The sequence below is a fragment of the Heterocephalus glaber genome, unplaced genomic scaffold, assembly GCF_053883595.1.
Source record: "Heterocephalus glaber isolate CG9 unplaced genomic scaffold, H.glaber_assembly_v1.0 deba00000809, whole genome shotgun sequence".
Taxonomy (NCBI): domain Eukaryota; kingdom Metazoa; phylum Chordata; class Mammalia; order Rodentia; family Bathyergidae; genus Heterocephalus; species Heterocephalus glaber.
Genome location: NW_028258163.1, coordinates 3,952,632 through 3,979,162, shown reverse-complemented (window position 1 = coordinate 3,979,162; position 26,531 = coordinate 3,952,632). Strand labels below are relative to the sequence as shown.

Below are 26,531 nucleotides of genomic sequence, written 5' to 3'. Positions count from 1 at the left end.
GGACCTTTTCTTCCTATTTCAAATGATCAATTATTCATTTTAATCATTTTAATCCTTATTTATACTATCAGTTTCTCACACTAGAGAAACTATTCAGTATTTACACATGTGTGTCCTATTTATTTCACTTAAGAGTATGGCCTCAATATGCATCCATTTAGCTATAAATGTCTCTAGTTTCTTGTTATTTATGGCTGAGTAGTACTCCATTTTATTAAAAAAAACACAAAAAACCCACATCTTCTTTATCCAGTTTCCAGTTGATGGGCACTTGGGCTGTTTCCAAGCTTTAGCTATTACAAACTGTGCCACTATAAACATGGGTGCACATATATCTCTGTGGTATGTATGATTCTTTTAATTCTTTTGGGAAGCTACTCAGCAGGGGAATGGCTGGGTCAAATGGGACCTCTAGTCCTAGTTCTTTGAGGTATCTCCATACTGATTTCCACAGTGGCTGCACCAGTCTGCATTCCCACCAACAATGGAGAAGGGTTCCTTTCTCCCCACACCCCCCCAGCATTTGTTATTGGTTGATTTCTTGATAGCAGCCATTCTTTGTGGGGTGAGATGGAATCTGTCTTGTCTTCATCTCCATCTCTCAAATGACCAGTGATGTTGAACATTTTATCATATGTTTATTTGCTACTTTTACTTCTTTGTCTCAGAAATGTCTGTTCATTTCAGATGCCCAGGCCACCTTTAAAAAGGTAAGAGACTGGACATTTTGTATTCAATTTCCTCTACAAAAAAGAAAAACCCAACTTGCCAATTTTATGTACTGGCTAGATGTAAGCAAGGGAGAGAGCTGATGTCCAGAAAGCCAGGCCAGCCAGTATTCATTCCCAGGGAGGAACATCCAAGGGTGGAAGCTCTCCAAAAGCCCCTCAGTGCAGCCCTGAATCTACCCCACTTCTGTGTCCACTGATGAAGCACCTAGATATGCAGGGGCTGAACTGGAGCCTGGGGATACAGATAAAAGTCAGGAAAGTTCCCTGGCACAGAAAAGGAAGGACATTGCTTGGCAAAGAATATGCCAGGGAAACAATTAGAATATGTGTGTGAGAAGCCATAAGGGTGGTCTATAAGAATGGAAACACAAGCCAGGCATGGTGGTGCATACCTGTAATCCCAGCACTCAGGAGGCTGAGGCAGGAGGATCACTGTGTGTTGGAGGCCAGCCTGAGCTACATAGTGATTTCAAGGCCAGCCTGAGCTGCATAGTGAGATCCTGTCTCAAAAAACAAAAACAAGAATGGAAACAGAGAAAAGAGAGAGCTTAATTTAACTCTGAATACTTCCAGAGGACGCAATATCTGAGCTGGGTCTTGGGTCTTAAAAAATATTAGTTCTCCAAGCAGACTTAGGGTATTCAAAATAGTGTGTAAAAGAACCTGGGCTTCTTTTCAGGCCCCAGACCAAGTCAGAGAAAACACAGCAAAGTTTGACTTTATGAGGAAAAGGTAGTGAGAACAGAAATGGTGAGGAAGATAGGTATGCTTGCAGTAAAACATGAAATAAAAGTAATGTTTTTTGGACAGAGAGAGAGCTGCACCGAGCGATAGAAAGCTGTGTCATGTTCACCCCCAGCTAACTCCATGCCCGTGGACTCTGTGCCCTGGCCACATCCACCCACCGGCTCCAAGCTGGCTCTACCTTTTCTTTTCCCTCACCACAGGGCAGCAGAGGCACCAACCAACTGCCTGATGTGACCTTGTCATGCATGAGATCACCACCCGGGAGAGAGGGTAAATCTCAAAGAAATAAAGGAGGGGCCAGCAACACTGCCCCCCACCAAAGCCCACAACTATTGCAAACTATGAAAACAGCCTGGGGCTTTACTCCAAAAGTTACTCCTTCCGGGCATGCTAGAGTTGAGAAGCAATCCAGTGCAGCACCTTCGAGCCATAGGGCCGGGAGTGTTTAAGGAAGCGGTTGACTGATTAAGACTGAACCACAGAACAACACAAAACAACCTCACTCCAGGGTTTCCAATGTTATTCTGCCACAGTGACTGGTGAGAGACAGTGGAGGAGTGGTTGAAGGCTAGGCACAGACCCCTGAGAAGTTCAAACTCAGGGTGGAAGACACAGGGCCCCACCCTCTGTGGAGAGAGGCCAGGCCCAGCAAAGGTGGCCTTCAGCAATGGCTGGGTCTGAAAGTGCTGGCATTAAATGCAGCAGTCTGCCTGAACCCCCACCCCACTCCCCACCTCCCATAAAGACTAGTGGTCTGATGCTTTCCCTATTTACCACCGTGAGCAAGGACACCCTGCAGCTGGGGTGGCTGCCACAGACAGACGGGCTTCTGAAGTGTGGAAGGCACCTCACAAATCCACAGGCTATAGATTAGGTGGAACAAACTGTACTTGCTCCATTCCAAGACTGCAGATCCTGGAAAGAAACCACCCATTCAAAAATACTGAGAAGGGCCGGGGATTTAGCTCAGTGGTTTTGCCACCTGCTGTGGAAGTGCAAGGACCCAAGTTTGAGTCCCGGTACCAAAAAAAAAAAATACTGATAAACGTTTTTTGGGGGGGCCTTTATTGGTTTTTTTGGTGTCTGGGGTTTATTTCCTTTTTTTCTTTCCTTTTGTGATTTTCTTTTTTCCCCCTCTCTCTTTTTTTTTTCTTATTAGTTTTTTTCTCCTTTCTTTTTCTCTGTTTTTTCTTCTTTTTCTTGTTTATTCTTTTCTGGATCCTCAATATAATTCTATTAATTTTCTTTTCCTTCATATTAGGATCCTTTATTTCACTTTTCTTTCCTCCTCATCTTCCATTACTTAATTTTTCAAATACTACTTTTATGTTCCCATTCCTGACACCTCTATGTTTACTAATATAAACATTAAGCTTTATTAATCTTTAGATAGTTAACTTTATGCTATTACTGTTGAGGATTTTTCTATTGTTAGTGGAAATATAGTTGTTACATTTAGTACATATTTACTCTATGTCTATATATATATATATATATTTTTTTTTTTTTTTGGTACCGGGGATCGAACTCGGGTCCTTGCGCTTGCGCGGCAGGAGGCGAAACCACTGAGCTAAATCCCCACCCAGCCCCTCTACGTCAATATTTGATTTGTCTTACTGCTTATAATTGTAGATCTCTTTATGTGGTTAAAAGTGGTGACACACCCCTGTAATCTCAGTACTTGGTTTTGTTTTGTGTTTTCTGGTTTTTTGATACAAGGTCTTGCTATGTAGTCCAGGCTGGCCTTGAACTCACTGTGTAGCCGAAGCTGGCCTCAAACTCGAGCCAATCCTCCTGCCTCAGCCTCCCAAGTGCTGGGATTACAGGTGTGTACCATCACACCCAGTAATCTCAGCACTTGGGAGAATCTGCAGGGGGGTAATGCTCTAAATTTGAAGCCAGCCTAAACTACAGAGAGTTTAAGGCCAGCCTGGGCTACATAGTGAGACTGTATCTCAAACAAAACTAACTAAATAATATAAAAAATATTTTTAAAATATATGGTTAAGGGTGGTACATTATTTGTTCTTATAGTATGTCAATGTCCAGTTTGTCTTTGACACTATTATTGTTGCTGATTTTATTGATATTGCCAGAGTGGCACAGTTGTTGGTATTAATTGGTTTTCTCTTTATGCCAATATCTGGATTGCCTTTGTATTATTAATAATACTGTAGTTCATTCCCAAAGAACTGGGTCCTGGGCCTGTTACATTGCATCCTTCCCTCCCAAATTAATGGAGGTGGTTGGATCTGGGGATAGAGGCGAAGGCCTACTGCTAGCCATTCCTGGAGAATATCATTGGTTCAGCTTTTGTTTGCTTGTTTTGGTTTTTGAAACAGGGTCTTGCTATTTAGTTCAAGCTGGCCTTAAACTCACTATGTACCCTAGGCTGGCCTCAAACTTGCAGTAATCCTCCTGCCTCAGCCTCCTGAGTACTGTACCACCATGCCGGCTTTGGAGTGCACCACTGAAAAGCAGATATTAACTAAAGAGGTCTCCATACTAGCAACAAAGTCTTTCTACTATAATCAACTCATAAACTTAAAAAAACAACCACCCAAAACCCAACATGTAAAAGAAGAAACATGAGAAGACAAAAAAATTACATATCTCCAAAAACTCCCAAGTGCCCCAAAGTAACCCAGAGGGCACTGAGGGAGAAGAAATCAAAAGCTGTAAGGCTGGGGGAATTTAGGACCAGCACCTTTCCCTTGGTTCTTGAGGTCGTGGCCTTGCTCCCGCTGGGCAAGGGAAGTGTCCCGTCCTCCACGCGCATGTGCGCGGGGCCTGATACGCTCCTGGGTCCGTGATAGGACTGTGCGGGACAGAGGCAGGCGCCATGGGCGGGACCGACAGCACCGGCCGGGTCACCTTGGAGAACATGACCGTGGTGAAGGCGTCCGGCTTTCAGGAAATGTAATTGATCGAATGAAGGAATCCTCCCCATCTAGTTCGAAGTCTCAGCGGTATTCTGGTACTTACGGTGCCTCAGTTTCTGAAGAACTGAAAAGAAGAGTGGCTGAAGAACTGGCCTTGGAGCAAGCCAAGAAGGAATCTGAGAATCAGAAACAACTAAAGAAAAGCAAGGACCTAGACCGAGAGAGGGCTGCAGCCAATGAGCAGTTAACCAGAGCTATCCTTCGAGAGAGGATATCAAGTGAGGAAGAACGCTGGAAGGCAAAGCACTTGGCTGAGCAGCTGGAAGAGAAAGACCGAATGATAAAGAAGCAGGATGCGTTCTACAAAGAGCAGCTGGATAGACTGGAGAAGAGTTCAGAGTTCTACAAAGTTACCACAGAGCAATATCAGAAAGCTGCTGAAGTAGAAGCAAAGTTCAAGCGGTATGCTTATCATCTGGTCTGTGCTGATCTGCAGGCGAAATCCTCCAGTGTTACCATGAGAACACCCACCAGACCCTCAGCTGCTCTGCTCTGGCTAACCAGTACATGCACTGTGTCAGTCATGCCAAACAGAGCATGCTGTTTGGAGAAGGGAGGATAAAATCAGCTTTAGAACATACAAAACTTTAATTCCAGAAGTGGAACATTTTTTTTCTGAGTAAGAAAATAATGCACTTAAAAAGAGAAGACCATTAAAGAGAAGCACCCGAAAATGAACTCAACAGAATCATATCATGCTTTGATCAACAACAGTTTGAGAAGCCAAGGTCTACATCAGGAATCAGTCATCAAAGGACACTGTTCTGTTCCAGTAAACCCAATTTATGAAAAAATAAAAGAGAAGGGCAGTGCTCTCCACCTTTTTGTACTTTCTATTCCACTTCTACTGACCATATGATGTGTCTTTTCACACCAGCCTCCACCTTTTGGTGACTTCACCTCTAACAAAGCTGGGAGCAGGTGGGGAGGCTGAGCTAATTGGAGTAGGGAGAGGAAGGAGCAGAAAAACACAGAGCCCCAGGAAAAAGTGCTGTATGGAATTGCCTAGGTTGTGTCTTACTCATTTCCTCTTTCTTTCTTTTCTTTGACTAAGAGCTATTTCATTTTAACTTATGGTGGTCATGCAAGTAGGAGAAAAAGGAGAGAAAATGTTCCTCTTTTACTGGAATGATGTTTATGATTACAAATGAAATAAGACATTTTTATAAATATAAAAAGAACCTTGGGTTTTGCAGCCTCTAACATGAATATTGACAACTTTACTCACTATCAATAATAAATATAGTTTCTGACCAAAAGAAAGCTATACAGCTGAATTATTTGAAAGGATATCAGAGATTACAAAACACATCAATAAGGTGCTTGAGAGCTCAAAGAGGATATAGTGAGAGACAATAGTCTTAATAAACAAAATGATCAGTAAGTTTACAGAAGACACTATTAAAAAGCTAACTGAGCCAAACAAAACAATACAAAATATAAATGACCAGTTTAGCAAAGAATGAGAGTTCACGAAAAGGTACTAAACAAAAAGCCAGGAGATTAAAACTTCTGTTGAAAGTACAGGGAGCAGAAGTGACCCATGTGAGGACAGAGTGTCAGAAGTGGAAGGCTGATGTCAGTGACGACTACTCAGAACTACCTGAGAAACAATAAGAGAACATGAAAATGGAGCTAATAGCCGCTAGATGACGCAGAGAAGACTAAGATTAACTGGAATTAGTGAAAAATCAGAAGACAGCACAATTTTTTTTTTCCACTTGATCTTAGCCAAAAGGCCGAGAAGCAATTGTTTTTGTTGTTTGTTTGTTTTTTTTAAAGCCCTGTTTATGGAAATAATAACAGAGTCAGGCATGGTGGCCCATGCTTATAATCCCAGCCCTCAAGAGGCTGAGGCAGGAGGATGCTGTGAGTTTAGCGCCACGCTGGGTTACATATTGAGACACTGTCAAGGAAGGAAAGGAAAAGGAAAAGGAAAAGGAAAAGGAAAGGAAGCTTGCTTTCCAAATAGAAGGAAAGAATTTAACAGAGAGATAAATCAGGTATATAGAACCCAAATAGCCATGATTAGGAAAGAAACTCTCCACCATACCTCACAGTCTCAGAAGTCCAACACAAAGACAGAATCTTAAAAGCTGTCAGGAAAAGCAACTATTCACTTATAAGGGTAAAGGCACTAGAATTACAGCAGATTTCTCAACCTTAAAAATCAAAAGAGCTCGAGTGAAATGATTCAAGACCTAAAAAAACAACTTTCAACCCAGACTGATACAACCTGTAAAACTATCTTTCAAAATTGATGGAGAGGCTGGGGATTTAGCTCAGTGGTTCTACTGCCTGCCTCGCAAGTGCAAGGACCTGACTTCGATCCCCAGTACAAAAAAAAAAAAAAAAAAAATTGATGGAGAAATAAAATAAAGTCTTTCCATGGCAAAGAGCACCTTAAGAAATTTATGACCACCAAGCAGCACTCCAAAAACTTCACCAAAAAAATCCTAGAAAAAGACAAAGCTAACAATGCCAGAATACATTAGGCCGGGTGAGCATTTAAGTAGAAACAAACAAACAAAAAAAGGAAATCAGCAACAGGAAAATAATGCAGTGACAGGAATAAGTCAATATCTTTCCATTAGGGCTTTTAATATGAATGAACTCACTTCTCCCCTCAAAAGACACAGTCTGGCAGAATGGATCAAGAAACAAAATCCAAAAAGACACAAAAAAACACAAGGGTCAGGGATTTAGCTCAGTGGCACCAGGCCTGCCTTGCAAGCACAAGGTCCTGAGTTTGATCCCCAGTACAGCAAAAAAAAAAAAAAAAAAGAAAAAGAAAAAGAAACACATTTAATCCCAAAAGAAATTAACAGACTAAAAATCAAAGGATGGAATACAATATTCAATACAAAGGGAACCCCAAAACAAACAGGAGTAGCTATCCTATTTTCAGAAAAGTGGACTTCAAGATAAAACTTGACCAGAAGAGGCAAAGAAGGTCACTACATATTGGTTAATGAAACAATTCAACAGGTAGAGAGAACAATTATAAACATATATGCACTGAAAGCCAGAACTTCCAACTTCATAAAACAAATACTGCTAGACATAAAAGATCAGATGACCGACCATCAACACAACTGCAGTTGGGGACTGCGATATTCCACTGTAACAAATAAATTAACTAGACAAAAAAAATCAACAAATATGAGAGCTCAACCAAACTTTTGAAAAAATGAACTTAATAGATATTTACAGAGTGTTTGTAAGACAATACATATTTTTCTTAGCAGCACATGGAACTTCCTCAAAAATAGACCACATACTAGCCCATAAAATGAAAGAGCAGATTCTGGAGTCTGACAAATGTATTTTCAGTATCAGAATCTTTACATACTAATAGCATAAACTTGGGCAAATTTCCTCAGCTTTAGGTTCTTCAACTCCACAGTGAGAAAAATAAACCTTTCCCCCAGGGCTGTTGGAAGTATTTGTCCATGTGAAGCACCTGACAAAACTAGGTATGATACAGAAAAGTTTTAGATAACTTAATAGATTGAATATTAAGATAGTTGTAGAAGCAAAATAAGTAATGTGTTCTTTTAAGATTTGCTTTTCCTGTAACTCCTTGTTTAAGGTGAGGATTATCTGACTCTAACCAGTAACTTCATTAACCGAACAAAGTTACCATGCCAGGGTGAATTTACAATGTATATGGCCTGTCTTGTGTCTGTGACTTGTAAATAGGAACTGGAATTGTATTTACATATCAAAGACCACTAGGGATGAGATAATGGCTAAAAAAGGATATAAAAAGGGAAATGCTGAACAAAGCAGGCGCGGATACGGACCAGACTGGTTTCTGGCATTCCGACCCGCTTGGGAGAAGAAATTTTATTATTTTATCCGAATTCTGTGTCTCTTGTGTATTTCTTTCCGAGATTTCTGCAACAGTATTCGATATAAGTTCCCAAATCTCTCCAAGTCACCCACTCCTGGAAGGCAGGGAGGGGAATGGAGGAAAAAACACATCAGTCCAACATGATGCCAACAGGACAAGAACCCCAGAAATGGACCCTGGTCCACAGTGGGTACAGTTCAGCCCAATTGGAATTCTCTAGATGGTCAGGGCTTTTTTCAAGTTTTGCTGAGGAACAGTCCTAAAATTCAATTCTTGGTTGGCCCCAGGCCCTTAGAAATATTCTCAAAGAATAGATGGCATGGTAGGTAGCCTGAGATCTAGAGTAGTCACAGACCAAGCCTAGCTAGCTTGAGAATGCAGGTCAAGAGTGCCTGTCTTGATTAAATAGTTACTATATTTAGTTGCTAAGCCTGCCAGGGCAGGGTCCGTTCCTCAGTTTGAGCCTCAAAGACCAATTGACTTTGAACCAGTTGGCCTGGAGGTCATTGCTTTGTGTTCCAAACTGGATTCCCAGCTTTGCCCAGCCGTCCTGAGGTGACCATTGCCTTAAGAATGCCTCATCAGTTAAACACTCAACTCTCCTAAAGCAGCCCTTTGAAAAAGCTTCTGGTCTCAATATTTATTATAAAATAATCCTCCCTTGGGAACAGCTAAAGAGGTTGGATTCAGGGCAAAAAGGTGCAAGAAAACAGTATTTTTCCTAATTATGATAAAGCAGGGACGAAGAGGAACTTCAGAAAATAAAGAAATACCACTAATGTAATGAGGTAGAGTAAAAACAGGGCTGTGGAAACCCAGGAATCACAGGCTGGTAGCTCCTCTATGAAGCCAAACTTACATGTATGAGGATCACTGAGGCAGGGTTGAAGCGGCCACATCAAGCCACCAAAGGCACCTGGGGTGTCTTTAACACTTGCAGCCTTTTCTCTTTACCTATAGGTTCTCCTAAATCCTCTAAGTCCCTAGCACTTGGAATAGATGCATCCCTGAGACTTCAAAAGAGGATCTGGGTGACAATTCAGGGTTCCCCACCCCAAACACTCCTGTGGAGACCATGGTTTTTCAGAGATCAGGCTGTTCCCAAGGCACAGCCCCAGGATGGATGACAAAGATCTCAGGTAAACTTAAACCTCAGAAGGCCTTTAAACACTAATTTGCAGAAGTCTCCTGATGCCTTTCTAAAATACTGCGGCCTACCATCTCTTTTTTTCCATCCTAGGACACTAGCTGAGTTTAATCCATCCTTGATGACTCAGGAGCATCATCCAGAACAGGAATCATACAAACAAAGTGCCACCAAGAGCAGCCAGGGTTTTGCTGATCTGAAAGATCTGAAATTCTATCCTCAGTTTTCCTGCTACTCTGCTAGTCAGCCTCTTCTAGAGGGTGCCAGATGCCAGTACTTCCCAATCTGCTGTTTCTTTTCCAGTGTTGTCTGGACAGATAGATAGCTGGTTACACAACTGCCACAGATGATCATACACAAGTGTAGGGATGAATGGAGGTTCCCTTTACAAATACAGTAAATGTACTTAGGGGGCAGGGAGTTTCGCTCTTCTCTGGGCACAGAACAGTGTAATGAATAGCCCCGGGGACTTAGTAGGCACAGTAAATATCTGCTGAATGAAAGGGCAAACACTCTGCTCCCAAACAAAACACAATGAGAAAGCCTCCACTCTGTTGATTCCTTTGGGTCCTCTGAGCTGTCCTGACCACAGGAGATCTTACCACTTTCACTGTTTCCCCTTCTACCTGTTAACATTTCTTGAAAACTCAAGTCTAGGAAAGGGAAGAACTTACTAAAGCAGACTGCCAGGTAGGAACTAAATGTTACCCCCAACGGCCACACTGCACAGTGCGTAATGAATTAGCAGTCACCCAGCCCTTCCCCGGAAACTCCGTAACTGGTTCTACCACTTTCAGCAACCACAGCCCCAAAGAAGGGGGCCGGCTGCAAGCTGGGTCTCCCCACTGGGCTTTGCCCCGGGCTCACACCAGCCCTCTGACAAGGCTCCAGCCTTCAGTTTAACCTCTTGAGGGGAAGGAACTCCTGACTCACCCCAAACAGCAAGGTGCTAAGAGGCCTAATAAATAGAAAAGAGCCATCATTAACTTAAAAGAAAGGTGCCCTACAAAGAAGAGATCATTATTTTTTAAAAGGCGGCTGTCCTTTCTTATAATAAAACTTGGAGCCAGGTAAGTAAGTGGTACAAGTAATTAGGCCCAGTTCTCAAAAGCCAGGCTTACAGGTTAGACTCAGATAAGAACACACAGGGTGGCAGCCCTGTGTGACAAGGACTGAATGAACAAACCATCTGCGGTGAATCAGCTAGCAATCCATTAGTAGGCCCAGTTCCAGAAATGAGAACAGTCAGTAATCACAGCCGGGGCAGTCATTCCTCCCAAGTCTGAGGGAGGCAGCCAGCTCTTCATTCTCTCATTAGCAGAGGTTATGTGACTGCCTGATGTCACAGGCAGTAAGGGAACCACAGAGCTCTGGGCCTTATCTAGGAGTCCCCTCTACCTGAAAGAGGCCACTTTCACTTCTTACAGCCCATGGCCCACAATGAGGCAGCACACTAAAGAAATCCCCAAATGTTCAGGTACTGCTGAGACTGCAGGCTGTTCCCAAGGCTCAGCACAAGCAGAATGCCTCACACCACACCATCTACACCAGTACCCTCAGTACAAGGGCTCCAAAATATGAGCCTCCTAGTGGTACTGCAGTGATTCTGAGGGAATCTGGACCCATACCAGTGCTCCTCTCAAACTGCCAATCATGGCCTGTGTTCCTCAGGACAGGAACCTGCGCTGTCTGGAACAACTTGGAGAGGGCACTGGGCCCAGCCTGCTTCTCCCCAAAGTGTAGCCTGTAAGTCACATGGGGATCTGGGTCCTCAGCCCATCCCCGAGGTCCCTCTTTAGCTCCTCTGATCCCTCTGTTCTCATATCTTGGTCCTCCCTTCCTTTAGCCCTCATGGCATTCCTTCCTGGCCCTCAACTCTTGTCCTGCGCTCCTCTTCCTGTCCTCAAACCAGCGACCGATCTGGAATCCAGTCCACAGCCTTCCTCCTCCTTAGATGCCATTGTTCTCTCTGACTTCACTCCTCCTTCCCACCCTCTCCCTAAGCACCTCAATTCTCAGGCTCAGGCCCCAAAGCCCTTTCCCACCACCTTCTCTAGGTTATACCCCGCCATGTGCCACATGGCCTGGGTCTGGCAGGCTCTATTCTCTCTCCCCACTGTCACCCTCAATCCCTTGAGACCCAGATCCCCAGCTGAAGACGGCTCTCTGCCCAGGTTCTGCCCTCCCGGGGAGGTTGAACTCCCTGTCTCTGAGCCTGGTACTTCCCACACCCCCCCATCTCATTCATTTCTCTTTTTTTCCCCCAATGCACTGGTTTCCTTTTTAAACAATTTAATGAAGTGTGCTGTGCATGTCATGGTGCATGCCTATAATCCCAGCCCTCGGGAGGCAGAGGCAGGAGGATCCACATGAGTTTGAGGCCAGCATGGACTCCATAGTGAGACCCTGTCTCAAAGAAAAATAAATGTATTGATTTAAAAAAAAATAAAAGAACAGGACAGCAAAAATAGGGAAAGTGGAAATGGATGCATTTGGAAATGCAAATGGAAAATATTTTGCAAATAGAAAATATTTTGAATAGTGCCTTAGCTAAAATGGAAACTGCACTGTGTAATTTTAACACAAATTATAACATAGTTCCTCCTCAAGCTTTCCACAGCAGTTTGTTCACCTGTGTCCAGCAGCTTTACTCACTGAGAGCCGAATCTCCACCTGTGTCACTGATGGAGCAGAGAGACTCTCTGGGGCCCACAGACCTTCACTGTTACCCTAATTGCTCCTGAAGTGTAGGTCATGCAAAGAACTCTGAAAGAGAAGTAGAAAATTCAGGTTTGGGCAAGGGTTCTGCATTTACTAGCCATATTATGCTGGGCAAATCAATTAAACTCTTTGAGTCTTGGTTTTCTCATCTATAAATCGGAGCTAATAGTCTTTGCCTACCTACAGTCTTGTTTTGAAGATCACATCAAATGAGATAATTTATGTGAAAGCACTTCGGTATCATATAAATGTGAGGAATTATCCTGAATGTTAATGACTAGCTTACAGCTTACAAACACAAATGAATCATCCTTTTGACCTAACAGGCAGCCAAGTAACTTCAAAACTCCAGAGTTGCAGCCAGACAGAGTTACCATCAGAGAGATACTGGGAGGACTAGGAGGCCGGGTGCTAACGTAGAACCTCCTACCTCAGCCCAGGCCCTGGTGAAGGAAAGATGTCTTTGAATGAAACCAGACTCAGTGCTCAGCACTTTGAGGTCTCAGCATCTGATCTGGAGAAAAGAGGCTTCGGAAGGGCTCTCTTTGGAGATAAGGACTATGTCAGCCACATCTCAAATCCAGAAATGGCCCACAGAATATAGTTTAACCACCCTGTGATCTAGAGGCCCAAACACACCATGCTTTCCAGATTCATCTTCTGCAACATCCTCAACAAACTCTAGGTGATGCCCAGTTCCTTGTCCTGAGAGGCACTTTCACTGCGACATCTTCAACTCATGCTGCTCCTTCAAGCCTTTTGTGTGTGTGCGCACGTATGTGTTTGTGTGTGTGTGTGTGTGTGTGTGTGAGAAACAAGGTCTTGCTACTATAGTTCAGGCTGGCCTTGAACTCACTATGTAGCCCACGCTGGCCCTGAATTCACAGTGATCCTCCTGCCTCAGCCACCTAAGTGATGAGGTGACACGGTGCGCCACCACGCCCGGCTCAGGAAACAATGTTATGTGTCATATTCAGATATGAAAATATGTAGTTTAAATAAATATATTAGCTAGCATACAGAAAAATAGTTTTTTCCTTAAAGTAATTTATATGCTATAACATAGCCTCCCTCCCTGAAAATGTCAATGTTAAATTCCCCTGACAGTTTCCTGATAAAAGGACTTAAAATTTGAGTCTTTTTTTTGTTTTGTTTTGTTTTTTGGTACTGGGGATCGAACTCAGGACCTTGCACTTGCAAGGCAGGCGCCAGAACCACTGAGCTAAATCCGCAGCCCCCTAAAATTTGAGTCTTAAAAGAGTTGATCAGGGACCAGGGATTTAGCTCAGTGGTTCCGGTGCCTGCCTTGCAAACCCAAGGACACGTGTTTGATCCTCAGTACCAAAAAAAAAAAAGAGTTGATCAGCCAGGCCTGGTGTACACGTGTAATCTTAGCAGTCAGGAGGCTGAGGCAGGAGGACTGACATGAGTTTGAGGCCAGCCTGGGCTACACAGTGAGTTCAAGCCTGGCCTGAACTATATAGTGAGACCCTGTACCAAAAAAAAGAAAGAGGCCGGGGATTTGGCTCAGTGGCACTGTGCTGGCCTTGCAAGTGCAAGGTCCTAAATTCAATCCCTGGTACCAGAAAAAAAAATAAAAGGAAAGAAAGAAAAGGTTGATCAATAAGCATTTTAAAATACTTGGCTTGACCAAGTATAGCTATCAAGATAAAGGGAGCTACATATCCTTCAACAGGCTTTAAAAGAAGGTCAAGTCTGCCACAGATGGAAGATAAAGATGGATGTAGGCTGGAAATACCAACCTGGGCTCTAGTCTGGGCCCACAGCTCACTCACTGGATGGCCTTAGCCACATTTTAGAACCTCTCTGGAACAATGATAACAGTAAATAACCCTGAAGATCCCTTCTAACTCTGCTGTCATGTCTTCTTTTCTCCCTCAAGGTCTTGCACAAAAACATCTCCTCAGGGAAACCTTCCCTGGTCGTCAATCATCTGAATCATGTCTTCTTTATCTTACACCATTTTTCCTTGTATACTTTCATTGAGCCTCTTTCATTCTGCCTCAGAGTTCACTGTAACTATGCCGTGTGAGCTGTTAGAAAGCAGACGTGATAGCTTGTTCAGCGCTCAAGTTCCACCTTGCCCACATTACAGTGACAGACTCTGTGAATGTGTTAATATGACCAAAACAGTGAACTCTGGTGACCCTCAATTTTGTTCCACTTGCTTCCTCTATCTCCTGCCTCAATTGAGAACTACTCCTGTGTTGTTAGGTGAATCAGCACTGATCTGTCTGGACTAGAATGAGTAAGAAGGGTAGGGGTAAAAAGAAAACTCAGACACAAACTAAGGGTGATTTTTATTTGACTCTAAAATTTACAATAACAATGACAAGGAAAAGAACTGCCCTATAGTGAGCACTCGCTCTGTGCCAGGCTCTGCACTAGTGCTTTATATAGTTCAGGCTTCACAAACAGTGCAATCAAGGAAGGACTGTCATTCTCACTGTGCAGATGGGAAACCAAGGCACAAAGAAGTTAAATATTTGCTCAGGATCACCAGCCAGGCAAGTCATAGAGCTAACAGCCACATAGCCTGACTACAGTCCTCTCTCTCTCTTTTTTTTTTTTTTTTTTGCAGCACTGGAGATTGGCCTCAAGGACTTCACACTGAGCTACATTCCCAGATCTTTTTTATGTTATTTTGAGACAAGGTCTTGCTAAATCACAAAACTGTCCTGGCTGGGCTCAAACCTGAAATACTCCTTGCCTCAGCTTCCCAGAGTACTGGGATTACAGGCGTGTATCACCACTCCTGACTCAAAGTCCACCTTCTTAACTGTAACAGCTGGTGAGTACAAAAGCAATCATCAAGGCACAATTCTCAGCACTGCCCAATGTTCTACATTATGATTTTTATCCATTTTTAACACAAAATAGATGCAACAAGCAATAATTCTTGGCCTCACTTAAGATTAGATATCAACAGGAGGCTGAGGCAGGAGGACCGCCATGAGTCTGAGGCCAACCTGGGCTACACAGTAAGTTCAAGGCCAGCCTGAATTATAAAGCAAGACCTTGTTTCAAAAAAAGAAAAAGAGAAAAAAATTAGATATCAAAACTGTTACTTTCCACATCAAGTACACTCTGCATCTCTGTAGTAAACCATCTTCCAATTAGAAAAAGGTAAACTTCTAAGAAAATTAACCATGCTAGCTTCTACTAAGGGTCCAAAGAAGAGATTACAGTGGGCTCTTTATTTTAACATGGACATCCCTAGCACCAGGCACAGAGACTGGCACCCAGTAGGTATTTAATAAAACTATCTATGGGCTGGTGGCATAGCTCTGCAGAGGGCTGTAATATTGATTACGCCCAAAGCAGGCTGTGAAGAGTTAACCCTACAATTGGCTTGTTTATGGAAGTGAGTCTGGCTGAAGCCTACATGTTGAGGTCAGAGTAGTAACTCACACCCAAATTCTGTTCCCACAACTAAACCTTCAGACTAGAAGGACAATGTTCCAATTACAATCATATATTTAGTCTATTCTGTTCCTAATTTGAGAATGCTTTGTCTTGTCCTTTGTGAGCCTTGTTTTTACATTAATTTCCATAGAAACCACATGTCACCTTTACCCCAATTGACTGCCAATAAAAGTCAGTGCCTGGGACTCTCCAGTGCCTTTGTTGGTTGCACTGACATTGGTCGTCCTGGCACCCCGCTTTCTCTCCTAGTTCTGTCTCTCAGTGTATTCTTTTTCTCAGGCGTGTGTCACACACTGGGCAGGTAGGTACTGGAACCTAACTACAGGGGTCTTCAGCATAGCTCAGTAGAAGAGTGAATGCTGAGCATGCTGAGGTCCTTGTATTTGTCCCCAGCACCACACATACAAAAGTTTCTTAGCTGGATGTAGTGACAGATGCCTGTAATCTCAGCACTCTGTGAGGCTGACGCAGGAGGATCACAAGTTCAAGTTCAGCCTAGGCCACTTTCCAATTAGCAAGATCCTATTCCAAAATTTTAAAAAATAGGCATAGATCCTGCTTCAAAAAAACCAAAAAAAAAGATAAATCATTGAAGGTCTATAACAAGTGTCTTTGGAGAAGACCTCTCTCCCTTGGGTACAATTGATACAAGAACTGTTTATGTGTCCACTTTGCCACAAGACTTCTCTTTTTTTTTTTTTGGTACTGGGGATCAAACTCAGGACCTTGCGTTCGCAAGGCCGCCGCAGTGCCACTGAGCTAAATCCCCAGCCCACTTTTTCTTTTTTAAATTTGTTTGTTTGTTTTGAGACAGAGTCTTGCTGTGTAGTCCAAGCTGGTCTTGAACTTGCAGCGATCTTCCTGCCTCAGCCTCCCAAGTGCTGGGATTACAAGCACAGGCCACCAAGGCCAGTTTAAGACTCTTATTTATAATGTATTGTTGGTGTTGAAGTTTTCTTTTTACTGTACCCAACTGAAGTATTTTCAGACATGCTGAATCTATCAACTGAAAACTCGTTTTTCTCCACTTTTCTCAATACACTCCTCACCATATTTTTTAACCAATTCATAAAAGACAACAACTTCCTACATTCCAAAGTGAATTTTGTAGTTTAATATTATCATGCAGTTTTTGAGGAGTTGTTTTACAACAGGACAGTATGTAGAAATTTAAAATGTTTTATGAAATGTTGAAATAACGTGCATGATTTTAAGTATTGCCATTTTTGTAATTTGGGTGGATTATGCCAATGTTATCACAATCTCCCAGTTTTGTATTATGTTTGGTTATTTCGTCTGGGCAAAATCAGTACTCACCAGAAAACACTGGCACTTAGTACTTGAAAAAACTGTTGGTGTCCACATGTCACTCACAAGTCATTACAAAATGTTCTACTGTAGCACTGATAATAAACAGGGAATGAAAAGCCTTAAAATAAAAAAGAACTCCTACGTGGAAAACTATCACTCCTAAAGATATCTGCCCTCCCATGTTCACTGAAGCACTATTCACAACAGCCAAGATATGGAACCAACCACACACACAATGGAATATTCAGTCTTAAAAAGCAGGAGATTCTCGGGCCGGGGATTTAGCTCAGTGGTGCCACCACCTGCCTCACAAGTACAAGGTCCTGAGTTTGATCCCCAATATAAAAAAAAAAAAAGCAGGAGATTCTGACACTTGAGACAACATAGGTGAACCCTAAGGACACTGTGTTAAATGAAATAAACCGGACACAGAGAGAAAAATACTGCAGGATGTCACTTATATGTGGAATGGGGCAACTACTATGTTACATGGCCAGACAACCAAAGTTTAGGAGGCCTTCCTTGTATACACTTTAAACATTTCTTGGCCCCCTAGGTTCCTTAGAGAACATAACATTTATTAAACCAAGGAAAGGCTGGACATGTTGGCACACACCTGTAGTCCCAGCACTTGGGAGACTGAGGCAGGAGGATTACCATGAGTTCGAGGCCAACATGGGCTACATAGTGAGTTCAAGGTCAGCCTGAACTACACATGACCATGTCTCAAGAAAAACCAAACAAACAAACAAACAAAAGGAAAGGGAGCAATTCACTTTCAAATACTCCCTACCGGTCCAGAGTAAGTGCCTGGCATCTCTCTCTTCCTCCTTTCCCATCTTCAAATAAATCCTCTTCTTTTACATTAAAAATAAATAAATAAACCAAAGAAAGGGACACTAGCACCTACTAAGCCCTAGATTTTCCCTTACTTTTTGCCCAAAAGTATCTCTCACCATGAAATCAGCCAATGTATCCAAAGTGAAAATGGAAATAAACGCTGGAAAGGAAAACTGGCTGACGAGAAAGAGAATAAGCAGTAACTAGTAAGGTCTTTCTCAAGATGCCACCTACATTTCAAGGTTTATCTTCTTTTACTTTTTCTGTTGTTTTGTTTTAGACAAAACGGACTGTACACACTCTTAGTATCTAGTACATAATAAACATTATATAGATGTTCAGCATTATTAATACTGAAATATTAAAGACTTACGAGACAGGTGTAGTAGGTGCATTTGGTACTTCATAGATAACACTATGGGACTTTTTTTGGCTGTACTGGGGTTTGAATCCAGCACTACATTCCTTAGCCCAGTTTTTGATTTTGAGACAGGGTCTCAGTAAGTCCCTAAATTTCCCAGGCTGAGCTCAAATTTTCGACTCTCCTGCCTCAGCCTCCCAGAATGCTGGGATTACAGAAGTGTGCCACCACCTGGATCCCACAACTTCCTCTTGAAATCTCACTCAGCCCTCGAGCAGGGCAGTCCAGAAGTACAGGGGCACTGATGGGCACTCATTTTTATCCGACAAATTATCAGCTTCCTCTGTCTATACTGTTTCAACTATCACTATGAATCAGAGGGAAATAACAGAAACATCATGTACACCTTGATCAGTGTCACCCCCAGCCCCTTGATCCACACTTGCCATACCTTTCTGATACCCTTTTTGGCCCACTAACTAGCGCATTCCGAGGACAACACCTGAATATCCGGCACTTGAAAAGGGTCAATTGGTTAGAGACAGCAGGGTCTTGCCAAACTGGGGATGAAGAGGTAGTGGAGGAGCGTTCTAATCTGATCTTTCTTCCACTCTAGATTTTACGCGGTGCTAAATCAGCCTGTAAGAGATTAAAAAAAAAAAAAAAAAAAAAAACCGCCCCAGTGGGGCAGAAGTAGACTAGGAGGCTCAGGATGCACAGGCGGAAAGAAGAGGTCAGGCTTCCCTCTCATGCTCACCCTCGCCTCTCCCAAACAGCAGGCACAGAGAGAGGACAGCCACCCGGCGCGAGGAGCCTTTGGTGCCACTCTCCTCGTGAGTCCCTCAGACTGTCCAGGAAGGATCTGAGCGCCAGCCTTTTGAGACCGTAGGGCCGCCCCACGTTCCCCGCCCAGAACCTAGCCAAACCTAGAGAACTGGTGCCCGCAGCGAGCAAGGCGCCTGGACAGGAAGGGCCGTTAGGCCGTTCTGGATCTGCCTTCCTCGCCACCGTTCTCACCTCTTTGTCCACAGCCTGCTCCTCAATGCCTAGCAGCGCGTACAGGTCCATCTGTAAGAGCTCCTTGGTCACCGCCATGGCTGCCGCTCTGACTGGATTCGCACTACAACTCCCATGAGCCCAAGCGCGAAGGGTGCTGACTCCTGGCTGGCCGCATGTCGCTTAGCCCCCTGGGAAACACTGGGTTCCGGTTCCGACCTGACTCTGAGGGAACGCGCAGCCGCAAGTGAACTACGACTCCCAAAAGCCCCCGCTCCCACCCGCTCCGCACTCTGAGAAACACCGCCCCCCCCCCCCCCCCGGGCCGCGGCCGGACCGCTGGAGTGGGAGTGAGGGGCCAGGCGGGGCTGGTGGGGTGAGAGTGTGAGGGACCGAGGTGTGGCCCGCCCGACTTCAGCCTCGCGGAACCGGCTACGCTGGCTACGCTCGGCGACACAATGGAGAGTAGGTGTTACGGGTGCGCTGTCAAGTTCACCCTCTTCAAGAAGGAGGCAAGTCTTCTCCCCAGGGCTGGAGGGCCAGGGAGGACGAGGAGCACCGGGAAAAGCGTGGGATTTACAGTGCAAAGCCCCGCTTTTACGGCCTCTTTTCAGCAGTGTGGTTTTGATGAAGTCATTGAGCCTCAGTTTCCATTTCTGCAAAGTGAGGCTAAGGTTCCTCTTTTTGGGGGTCCGATGTGAGGGTCCAAAGGGGCTGGAGGTGAAAGTACCCCTTGTGCGTTGTAAAGCGTGCTGTTGTCATTTTCAGTCTCCCAAGCGTAGCACCCACCTGTCGTCTTCCTCAACCTTTTCCTCCCCAGAGTGGTCTTTAGTATCCCGTGACCCTGATCATCATATTGTGCCCTTTGCTCTGAAACCTCTCCCATCCCACAGCCTGCCTTTGCCCAGGTCTTTTCATTAACTACCTTTCCTCCTGTCCCCGGGGCACTAAGGCAGAGGCTTTCTTGTTAAGACAGACCTGTCAGGTTCTCCTGGTAAACTGCAGGCTTTCAGTTTTCAGTACCTCGCTTGTGGCCAGAGCATCTGACCAGAAGATGATGGAACCAGATGGGATGAATTGATGCCAGGTAGGGAGGCAGGACCAGGTGGCACTTAGATGATGGGATTTTGGAGTAGGTTCAAGTTTGACCTCTGCTGTCTTACAGGATGACCTTAGTTTGAGCAAGTCATGTAACTTCTCAGGCCTCCACTAAAATAGGGAAAGTAATGGTGGACATCAGGATTAGATAAGACAGTGTGTGTAGATTGCAAGGGCTAAATCAGATGATGAATGTTAAGTACTAAACTTAGTGCGTGGCACACAGTAAGTGCTTAATGGTAGCTATTGTTCTCACTCATCCCATTCTGAGTCAAGTTCTACCAGGGCAGAAAAGGCATGGGCCCTGCACTCTCAAAATTCTCCTTTGTTGAAGAATCCGTAGCCTGAAGCACAAGGCTTTGCCCATGGCCGGGAATTGAAGATGATAGGAAGCATGGCAATTTTGCTGAAAGTTTTATGTGACTTGGATAAGAAACTGGAAACCAAGGAACTGCTTTACTGTCTGTCCAGTCTCTCCCTAGAGCTTGGGGTCCCACTGTTCTTCCCAGCAGCTGGTCACAATTCAGGGTCCTCTCTCTGCATGTGCTTGAGAGTCCTAGGGAGGAGCCTACAGAGCAGGGTGAGAAGTGGATCCTCCTGCTTCATGTTTTTTTGTAGTATGGCTGTAAGAACTGTGGCCGGGCCTTCTGTTCTGGCTGCCTTAGCTTCAGTGCAATGGTTCCCCGAACTGGCAACACCCAACAGAAAGTCTGCAAGCAATGCCACGAGGTCCTGACCAGGTGAGAGGCTGGCATGGGTGAGGGGTCAGCTGAGCATGGTAGTGGACATCTGGCCAGTCCATCAGAGGTCAGCTCAGGTAGTGTTTGGGAAGGGGCACCCTGACTGGTGGGAGCGCAAGATTTCTAATGCCCAATTGCTTCTCTATAGAGGGTCTTCTCCTGCCAGTGCCTCCAAGTGGTCACCACCTCAGAACTATAAGAAGTAAGTACTAAAGATAAAAAGAAAAATGGGCATGGAGAAAGGACACAGGAGCCATGGGTAGAACTCTTCTAGTCTAGATCAAATGAATGCAGAGTTAGAATACCCACCTCGAGTTGGCGTGGTGGCACTTGCCTGTAATCCCAGCACTTGAGAGACTGAGGCAGCAGGATTGCTGTGAGTTCAAGGCCAGCCTGAGCTATGTAGTGAGACCCTGTCTTTAAAAAAATTTTTTTTTAAAAAGAATACCTGCCTCTCAGGCTGTTGACTGCCCATTTGTGCTCAGAAAACAGCTCAGCAGCCCTCTCCCTAGAAAAGCCTTTGGTAAATCTTGGCCTCTCAACCAGACCCTGGGCCTGATCACCTGGGTTGAGTTGCACAGTAACCTAAGCAAGGGCCATGGAAGATTGCCCACTGGAGGCCTCCCTAGATATGCAGAAATAATTTGATAGGAAACTGAGTAGATGCCTTTAGCCCTCCCTTCTGTCTTCAAGAGCCTGTATCTTTTTTTTTTTTTTTTTTTGGTACCAGGGATCGAACTCGGGACCTTGTGCTTGTGAGGCAGGCACCAGAACTACTGAGCTAAATCCCTGGCCCTGAGAGCCTGTGTCTTATATCCTTCCAGGCGTATAGCAGCCTTGGAAGCCAAGCAGAAGCCCAGCGCTCCCCAGAGCCAAGGACTGACCCAGCAAGACCAAGTCATCACTGAGCGCCTAGCACGGCTCCGCCAGGAGAACACGTCCAGTGAGTGGGAGCAAGCAGGATGGCCAGAAAGACAGACTGGGGCTTCTGGCACTGGGATTCCTCTGGTCCTTACAAGGATCTCCCTCCCGCTGCCAATTGCAGAGTCAGTGCCCTCACAGGCAGAGATAGAGGCACGCCTGGCTGCACTGAAGGATGAACCCTGGGGTCCCATCCCTTCCACCCAGGAGATGGAGAGTCGGCTTGCAGCATTGCAGGGCAGAGCTCCACCTTCTCAGACCCCTTGGCCGGTGAGTGGTATGGTTTGGGAGGGAAGAGATTCCTAGGCAAGGACCTCACAGAAGGCCAGATACATGTTTGGTCATGTACTTTGCAGAAGTTGATAAGCCTTTCACCCCTACCTCCTGAGCCTCAGGTCTGTTGCCAGGCCAAGGAACAAGTGACAAGCACAGGATTGACTGGGTCAGAAAAGAGTAGATGTTCAGTCCTATTGGGGTCTGCCAGACCTACTTGATTATGGGCCTTGAATTAGTCTCCTTTCCCTAGACTTTGAGAACTTCTCACATTCACGCCTGACCTAGACTGCTTCTAGGCCTTATAGTATAGCTTTCCCCTTCCCACATTCCCCACTGAGGTTCTCTCCTCTGGGCAGGAACATCAGACACCAGACACCAGGACCCAGGCTCAGCAGTCACAGGATCTGCTAACACAGCTGGCAGCTGAGGTGGCTATTGATGAAAGCTGGGAACGAGGAGACACAGGTATCCCCTCTACTTGGCTCCTCCAGGGACATAGCCTTCCTCTTTTCCCAGATGGGAGATGCTCTGCTATCCACCCTTTGGGGAGATGAATATAAGTCAGAGTGATCAATGGCCAGGGTTGTAACTCAGTGGTGCCACACCTGCCTGGCAAGCACAAGGTCCTGAGTTTGATCCCTGGTACCACAAAAAAGAAAAAATTAAAAATAAAAATAAGAGCGATCAGTATCACAAGGGTTACCATTTATTGAATACTCCAAAGGAAGCCAGTGTAGGCCTTGTGGTTAAATACATGGACTTTAGAACCAGACAGTATATTCCAGTTCTATCACATACTAGCTCTGTGACTATGGGCAAGTCACTTTCCTCATGTGTAAAGTGCATGTATATGTTAAAACCTACCTCATGGCTAAATGGAGGAGGAATTGAGATCATCCAGTAAGCACTTGGCTCATAGTGAGTGCTCAGAGAGTATTCTCTGCAGTGATGGTGATGATGATAAGAAGGATGGCTATGGTAGCTTTCCATGATAGCCCACGCTGTGTTTCCCAGATGCAGCATGTATTTTATCTTTGCTCTCTCCCTCTTTTTGTTTTGTTTTGTTTTGTTGGCGCCAGGGATCGAACTCAGGTCCTTCCGCTTGCAAGGCAGGTGGTGGAACTATTGAGCTAAATCCCCAGCTCCTGTCTCTCTTTTTTTCTTTACTGAGCCCAAGCTTGCTCTGCAGAGCCAGCTTCTCTCCCACTTTTCACTTTTACTTTCTCAAATAAACTCTGCCACTGCTTTAAAAAAAAAGGAACAGGCTGTTGAAAATTAAGTTCAATTTCATGCCGGGGATTTAGCTCAGTGGCACTCACCTGCGTCGAAAGCGCAAGGTCCTGAGTTTGATCCTCGGTACCAAAAATAAAAATGAAACTCAATTTAAAGTTTAGTTGCTGGGCCAAGGATTTAGCTTAGTGGTTCCACCGCCTGCTTTGCAAGCGCAGTGTCCTGAGTTCAATCCCCGGTACCAAAAACAAAATAAAAATAAAAATAAAGTTCAGTTCCTTAGTAGTGTCAGCCACATTTCAGGTGTTCAATACCCACATGAGCTTCTGGCTGCCGTCTTGGACAGCATACATAGAACACAATATGAAATGTTTGCATTGTCTTAGACAATGCTGTTGGATGGGGCTATTTGAAGGCTTTAGCGCAGTTGTCATCAGCCAGGGATGATTATTCCCTCTGGGCACTTTTGTAAATGTCAAAGACTTTCTGGTTGTCACAACTCAGGGAAGAGAGTCAGCATCTGGAGGGTAGAAGCCAGAAATGCTGCTAACATCCTGCAACACATAGGTCAGCTCCCTCCAACAAAGTTATACCACTCCAGTGTGTCAGTAGAACTAAGACTGAGAAACCCTGCCTTACACAATCTCACTGAGAATCAATAATCTTGAGTTATATGTTATTATCATTCCTATTTATAGATGAGGAAACTGAAGCCTGGTGAACTTAAGGAACTTGACCAAGGTCACATAACTCATAAGCAGCAGGGATGGGCTTTAAATCAAAAGCTATCTGGTTTCAGATCTCTTGCTCTGAAATTTAGGCTGAAGGTGACCATAGCAGAGCCACACCCACTCTGTAAAATTCTTCCTGCCCAGTGTTGTACAAGACCTTGGCCTCATTCAGGCCCTCTCTATGCTGCTTCTGAGAAAGGCTAATTCCAGCTCTGAAAGGCAGAGACTGGCTGCACTTTGGCTTCCTCATATCCTGATCTTTCAGGGTGGTGAGTCTCAAACTCTGGGACACCTACCCTGTATCGGTGGGGATGGATGAGAAAGACATTTGGAAAAATAATGGAAATACTAATTTTTTATTTGTAATATAAGTCATAGGTACTAGTACTGAGAAAAAAATCTGATGATGTATGAAAAGTAGGCTCAGTGTCTTCTGGGGAGAGATCTTAGAGTGCCTCTGCCTCCCTAATGCATTACTCTTTCCAGCTGTGGCCTCTCTCAAGCATGACCTCAACCAGGGTGGTACAGGGACCCAGCACACTAAGTCCGGGGGCCAGGCCAGCTGGTCCCTGGAAGAGGAGAAGAGCAGGCTTCTGGCTGAGGCAGCAGTTGAGCTACGGGAGGAGAACACCAGGCAGGAGTGGATCCTGGCCCTTGCCAAGCGACTGGCTGTGTTGAAGGGACAGGACCCCGACAGAGGTAAAGACTAGAGTCAGCCACTCACTCACACCCATTGGTCAAGGCCTCCCTCTCCCGGGACAAGCTATCCCTGCTAAGACTGAGTCAGGGGCCGGGAATCCCTGTGCCCAGAGCCACGAGGAGTGGACTAGGGCAGTGGTGGTGAACTGGTGGCACATGTGCCATAGTAGGCCGTTTGTATCATTGAAAGCTCTAAAAGGTTTGCCATCCCTGGACTAGGGCAAAGCAGTGGATGAAGAACCAGTGGCATCCCTCAAAGGGCAGGCGGACTTTCAGTCCCTTTAGGTGCTGAGGCCTCTTTTCCTGTCTCCACTCCTCAGGGCTGCTTGGGGGGGGGGCAGCCTTGCAGGATGGGGTAGGGAGAGACAAGGTCTGATCAGGCTGGCTAATGAGGCTTCTCAGTTCTGGAACAAGTGCCCTGGGAAACAGACGAGTTCTGGAAGGGAGGAGGACTGCCACTGAAGTGAAATCTCTCACCCTCACTCCTCCTTCCCCTGTCCCCATCTCTCCCTTATTCAAGTGACCCTGCAGGACGACCGCCTCCCAGATAGTGGTGAGGACGAGGAGGATGAGGAGACAGCCATCCAGAGAGTCGTGCAGCAGGTGGGCCTGGCTTACCCACCCAACTACCTGTGTCCTGTCTCTACCTCATACCGCACCACTTGCCTGGCCCTGTTCACCTGGCCTCACTCTGGGGCTGTGTAGCCAATCGCTGTGCACCTTGTATCTAGATAGAGTCCTCTGTCCCTGTGACCAGGTCCTCCCTAGTTCTTGAGATGCGAATCAGAAGTCTCAGGCAAGAGGTAATGGAAGAAGAGTTGAGCGACTGTACAGAACTACTGGGAGTGGGGCATCTACCCCTGGAGCAGGGAATGATACCTTTCCACCCTATCCACAGCTCACTGAAGAAACTGCCTTGGATGAGGCAAGTGGCTTTAACATCCCTGTGGAGCTGACTCCCCAACCCCGAGCCCAACCCTGGAAGGCAAAGCCTGAGGTGAGAAAACTCCCAGACACATCCCCAGGCTGCCTATAGCCTTCCCTCCTTGCCTGGCTGACTGCTCCCATTGGGTACCTTACTTCCCCCATTCTTTCCAGTCCAGCCTGAAGGTCCAGCCTGTGGCTCCTAGGCCTGAGGCTGAGGAAGAAGAGCTCCCCTGGTGCTGCATCTGCAATGAGGATGCCACCCTACGCTGCACTGGCTGTGACGGAGACCTCTACTGTGCCCGATGCTTCCGGTGGGTGCAGGTAGACTGTTCTGTGGGAGGACTCAGGGACCGCCGGGATCCCTGACCTTTAGCTCTTTGCTTCACAGGGAGGGCCATGAGGCCTTTGAACTTAAAGAGCACCAGACATCTGCCTATCATCCCCCACTTGCTAGCCGAGAACACTGAGAAAATCCTGGTCCTTCTGGCAAGACAGCCCTGTAGGCTGGCACCCACAGCCCTAGGCCATCCAGTGGGACAGCAGCTCAGGCTCTACTGATGATGGAGGTGCCCCTGCCACGCCTTGGTGTCCCTGGAAGGAGGAAGAGTTTCATTTGGTGACTGGAGGAGAGGGACAAACAGGGGCCCATCTCCAGGAAACCTGGACTGAAAGTGAGAGGCCTGATGGAAAAGACCACACCAGATCCAAAGATGAGCCCTGTAGCCAGGCTTGAGGGCCCAGGCCCCTCCCTGGTGTGCAGTGGGTTTAATAAAGCATGCTGATTCTTTGGGCCCAGTGTCTCTCTTTGGT

At 45.4% G+C, this 26,531-nt stretch overlaps 2 protein-coding genes across 14 annotated transcripts in view; one reads left to right on the top strand and one right to left on the bottom strand.

The window, feature by feature from the left end:
- Positions 1 to 19,312, bottom strand: part of Dnajc17 (DnaJ heat shock protein family (Hsp40) member C17) — a 40,124-nt gene extending 20,812 nt beyond the window's left edge. For 2 of the 6 annotated variants that reach the window (XR_015449777.1, XM_021241927.2), the window contains exon 1: positions 4,186 to 5,199. Coding sequence is in view for 4 of the 6 variants with exons in the window: in XM_021241927.2 (XP_021097586.2) it covers positions 4,186 to 4,428 (243 nt within the window). In the remaining 2 variants the exon portion in view is untranslated. Of the gene's footprint in view, positions 1 to 4,185; positions 5,596 to 19,120 lie in introns of those variants that run through there. The other 4 variants (XM_087207496.1, XM_004861576.4, XR_015449778.1 and 1 more) reach the window with 3 other exon arrangements.
- A 32-nt stretch (positions 19,313 to 19,344) lies between these two features.
- Zfyve19 (zinc finger FYVE-type containing 19) lies at positions 19,345 to 26,512 on the top strand. Of its 8 annotated transcripts, none has more exons than XM_004861580.3 (12): positions 19,405 to 19,611; positions 20,816 to 20,937; positions 21,086 to 21,139; positions 21,762 to 21,880; positions 21,983 to 22,128; positions 22,491 to 22,599; positions 24,582 to 24,794; positions 25,315 to 25,397; positions 25,526 to 25,597; positions 25,693 to 25,791; positions 25,893 to 26,032; positions 26,110 to 26,512. In XM_004861580.3, exons 1-12 carry the CDS (start codon positions 19,558 to 19,560, stop codon positions 26,186 to 26,188), a joined length of 1,290 nt encoding a protein of 429 aa, XP_004861637.2. In that variant the 5' UTR covers positions 19,405 to 19,557; the 3' UTR covers positions 26,189 to 26,512. The 8 variants fall into 8 exon arrangements, with proteins under 8 accessions (XP_004861638.2, XP_004861637.2, XP_021097583.2 ...); XM_087207491.1 differs by having other exon boundaries at positions 19,412 to 19,564; XM_004861583.4 differs by lacking the exon at positions 19,405 to 19,611 and adding an exon at positions 19,636 to 20,186.
- Positions 26,513 to 26,531: the final 19 nt, after the last annotated feature.